Raw genomic sequence first — 4,003 nt, forward strand, 5'->3', positions numbered from 1 at the left:
CCTTAACTTTATGTGTAGCCAGAGAAGGCCTTGATCTCCGAATCCTCCTGCCTCTTTTCTGAGATTTTCGGTTACTGGGATTACAGTGGTGTACCACCACATCTTGTTTACTGGGAACTGGGGATGAAACTTGGACTTTGTGCATGCTAGGCAAGCATATTTCACTGTAAAAGATGAACCCCAGCACCATTTTTTGTTTTTTACCTACATGAACTAACAATATCTGGGTGGACAAAATTTCATGTGATGTCACAAGTCTATACTCATTTGAATTTAACAACTGCTTGTTTCCAATTTAAAATACCAATGTCTGTTAAATAACTAATGTTATTAACTACACACACACACACCCTTTCTGTGGACCATCTGTCTTTTGATGCAGGGAAGATGCTCTGGAGGGTATGTGTCCTCTGACCAGGGGTCAAAAATGCAGGACAGATTCCTTCACATGAGATTAATGAGGGCAAAGAGAAAATACTCAATTTTCAATTCTGTAAGAGAAACATGTTTCTTTTATTAAAATCACATGTACAGCCTTGGGTGTGTGTGCAGAGAAGTAGGCATCTCTTAAGAACTATAATGTCAACTTAAACTCTCAGCAAGCATGCAAGAATGGGTTAATGCCTTATGGCTTTCTATGATCCACTCAGCACTGGTGCAGGGCACGCAGGCCATCTCGGCTTTTCTGTATGCAAAGATTTAGGGGTTGGAAAATGGTAGAGAAGTTGGGTTTATTTACACTGAGCCTAAGAGAGAAAGAACCCTCTTTTCTCTCTGTCTTTCCTGTAATGTGCTACAGAGGCCAGGGATATGCATGTGCTATTTAGCTGTGAGGTGGGTCGACCAATCTTCTCCCAGCAGGATTCCAACCTGGACCCTGGGCCTTCTCCATTTCTTGGTCTAGCTGGCAAGAAGACTCAGTGGGTAAAGGGACTTACTGCCAAGCCTGATCACCTGCATCTGATCCCCCATGCTCACATGATGGAGGGAGAAAACTGATTCCTAAAAGTTGTCCTTGTACCTGCAAAGGTGAGCACACACACACACACACACACACACGCACACGCACACGCACACGCACACGCACACACACACACACACACACAAATAAAACAAAACTTTAATTAGGATTCCATTTTTCTTTAAGGAGTATTTCCTATGTACTTTGGAAGAAAACCAAGCAGCATGCTGTCTAGGCAGCAGGCCCAGAGAGAGGTCTTATGAGCCACGGGTTTCACTGATAACCTATTGTCTCCTACACCATGCTTTTATTCAGAGATCCAAAACTCACTAAAAATAACCAAAGGACAGAATGTGTCCCATGGGTCCCAAGCAAACCACAGTTTGTTTGCTCCAGATGTGGTACAGTGCTTCACCTGCACACTTAAGTTCCTCTCTGCTGGGAACGATGCTCTAGATGGGTTTTGTCAATCTTGATAAACTTTAATGGTTTACAGTAGATTTCTCTATATTTTGCAGTAGATTATAAAACACATAATGTATATATACAGTTTATACATTTGTAAAAAATTTAAAGATATTTCTAGGTAACACCAGCCTGTCCTTGAATTACCAAATTTTCAAAAATCTCTAAAGAAAAACCCAGCAAATTTATTTTCAAATACATCTGTGTGTGAGCCAACCCACGTGGGCTCACAGGGGTGATGTCCACATTTCCCATCAGCTGTGCTGNGCGTGTTCAAATGCTCTGGGTTGATTATTCAGGGCTGGATGCTAGGCGTGTTCAAATGCTCTGGGTTGATTATTCAGGGCTGGATTTTGTGCTCTTTGCCTTTGGACAGGAGCTTGGGATTGTGGGTCTGGAGAGAATCAAAATCTGGACCACAGCACAACTCACCTCTCACTTCATGGAATTAGAGGCAAGACTAGAGCAAGTGAAGCAGAAACAAAGCATCAACTGCTAGGTTCAAAGGCAACCCTGTCCTGTTTCTCCACATGACAGCTGACTTGCCATATACATGACTGTTTGTTTATCTGTCAGAGTTACTACATGGTTGTTGGAACTAAACAAATAATAAATAATTGTAGTTCTGTCCACTCTCATCACTGTCAGTATTGATGTCTTCCTCAGGTGCAGTAGAGATGGGAGCAACCAACGACAGCACCTTCAGTCATTTCATCCTTATAGGCTTCTCTGACCGGCCCGAGCTGGAGAGGGTGCTCTTTGCCATCATCCTGCCCGCCTACCTCCTGACCCTGCTGGGCAACAGCACCATCATCCTGGTATCCAGGCTGGACCCGCACCTGCACACCCCCATGTACTTCTTCCTCACACACCTGTCCTTCCTGGACCTCAGCTTCACCAGTAGCTCCATCCCACAGCTGCTCTATAACCTCAGCGGGCCGGACAAGACCATCAGCTATGTGGGCTGTGCTCTGCAGCTGGTCCTGTTCCTGGGCCTGGGGGGTGTGGAGTGCCTGCTGCTGGCTGTCATGGCCTATGACCGCTTTGTAGCGGTCTGCAAGCCCCTGCACTACATGGTCATCATGAGCCCCAGGCTCTGCGTGGGCTTGGTCTCAGTGGCCTGGAGCTGCGGCGTGGCCAACTCCCTGGCTATGTCTCCTGTGACCCTCAGCCTACCTCGCTGCGGGCACCGCAGTGTGGACCACTTCCTCTGCGAGATGCCAGCCCTCATCAGGATGGCCTGTGTCAACACTGCCGCAGTGGAAGGCACTGTCTTCGTCCTGGCAATAGGCATCGTGTTGTCGCCTCTGGTGTTCATCTTGGTCTCCTACGGTTACATTGTGAGAGCTGTGTTACAAATCCGCTCCGCTGCAGGACGGCAGAAGGCATTCAATACGTGTGGTTCACATCTCACCGTGGTCTCTCTTTTCTATGGAAATATCATCTACATGTACATGCAGCCGGGGAACAGCTCCTCCCAGGACCAGGGCAAGTTTCTCACCCTTTTCTACAACATTGTCACCCCTCTCCTCAACCCTCTGATCTACACGCTCAGGAACAAGGAGGTGAAGGGGGCGCTCAGAAGGCTGCTTCTGGGTAGCCGAGAGACAGGGCAAGGGAGGGCTAGTTCCAGAGGGACCAGAGGGAAGCTGTCCGGGTGAGGATGACAATGAATACTGAGAGAACTTTGCAAGCTCTCAGGCAAATATTTAATGAGAAAGAAACGGGGCAGAGAAAATGTTCCGCAGTGATTTGGGGGAAATTCTGACTATTCTACCACAGAGGAAAACACAGGCACGTTACTGGATTTGCAAAGGGTTCTGAGATTTGGTAGTCAGGAAGATGGTGTGTGTTTTAAATTTCTTCCTTGTGGTTAAAGCAGACTTTCCCCATGTTCGATGCAGATCTGATGGTTTGTCCCTAGGCTGGTGTAGTGTTATCCTGTGCATGCTGAGATGTGTTCTCCTGGTAAGGTAAGGGGACAACAGGTGCCTTCTGTGTACTTTTTACATTAGGGGCATTAGGGGAGAGTGACTGTGGGTAGCTGGTCTTACAGGTAAGGCATAAGCATTATGCTCTCTTGTCCCCATGTCCCCACATATGTCCCTATATTGATATCAGGGGTATGGAGGGCAGGCATCCCTGGTCTGGATGTCACTCCACATAAGGTCTTGGTTAGCACTGTAAGTACTGGATCTGATCTACTCTAGTGGACAGCTCTCTAACTGATTTGCATCCTCTGAGTTTTCTATAATCCTGTGTAAGGTCCCAAACTATCTGCTTTGTGAATGACCTGAATATTTGATGTTTTCCAATCATTTTACTCCATGATGAGCCACCAATCAATAAAAAGTATTTTCACTCATCTCCCTTGTCAGCATCACTAGGTTTAGAAACCAGGAGACCAAGGGACTCCTCAAAGTGGGTCAGAGAGGGTGTTTGTAGAGCATTAACTGAGGGGGAAGGCCCACCGTGAGTGTCTCTGTGCCCCAGATGGTTAACAAGACTAAGACAGAAGAAACAAGCAGGAAGCCACATCTCCCTGCAGTTTCCAGGCTGCCCTGAGGTGAGAAGCCC

The 4,003-nt window shown here is 46.9% G+C and overlaps 1 protein-coding gene across 1 annotated transcript; it reads left to right on the forward strand.

Annotated features, from left to right (window-relative positions):
• Positions 1-2,103: 2,103 nt before the first annotated feature.
• Positions 2,104-3,087, forward strand: LOC110305438 (olfactory receptor 2W3-like). The gene has a single exon (XM_021177429.1). The coding sequence runs from the start codon at positions 2,104-2,106 to the stop codon at positions 3,085-3,087; it is 984 nt and encodes a 327-aa protein (XP_021033088.1).
• The last annotated feature ends 916 nt before the right edge of the window (positions 3,088-4,003 follow it).

The sequence above is a fragment of the Mus caroli genome, chromosome 11 (genome assembly GCF_900094665.2).
Source record: "Mus caroli chromosome 11, CAROLI_EIJ_v1.1, whole genome shotgun sequence".
NCBI lineage: Eukaryota > Metazoa > Chordata > Mammalia > Rodentia > Muridae > Mus > Mus caroli.

Coding starts and splice junctions, on each gene's coding strand:
- LOC110305438 (XM_021177429.1), top strand. CDS start 2,104: ATGGGAGCAACCAACGACAGCACCTTCAGTCATTTCATCCTTATAGGC.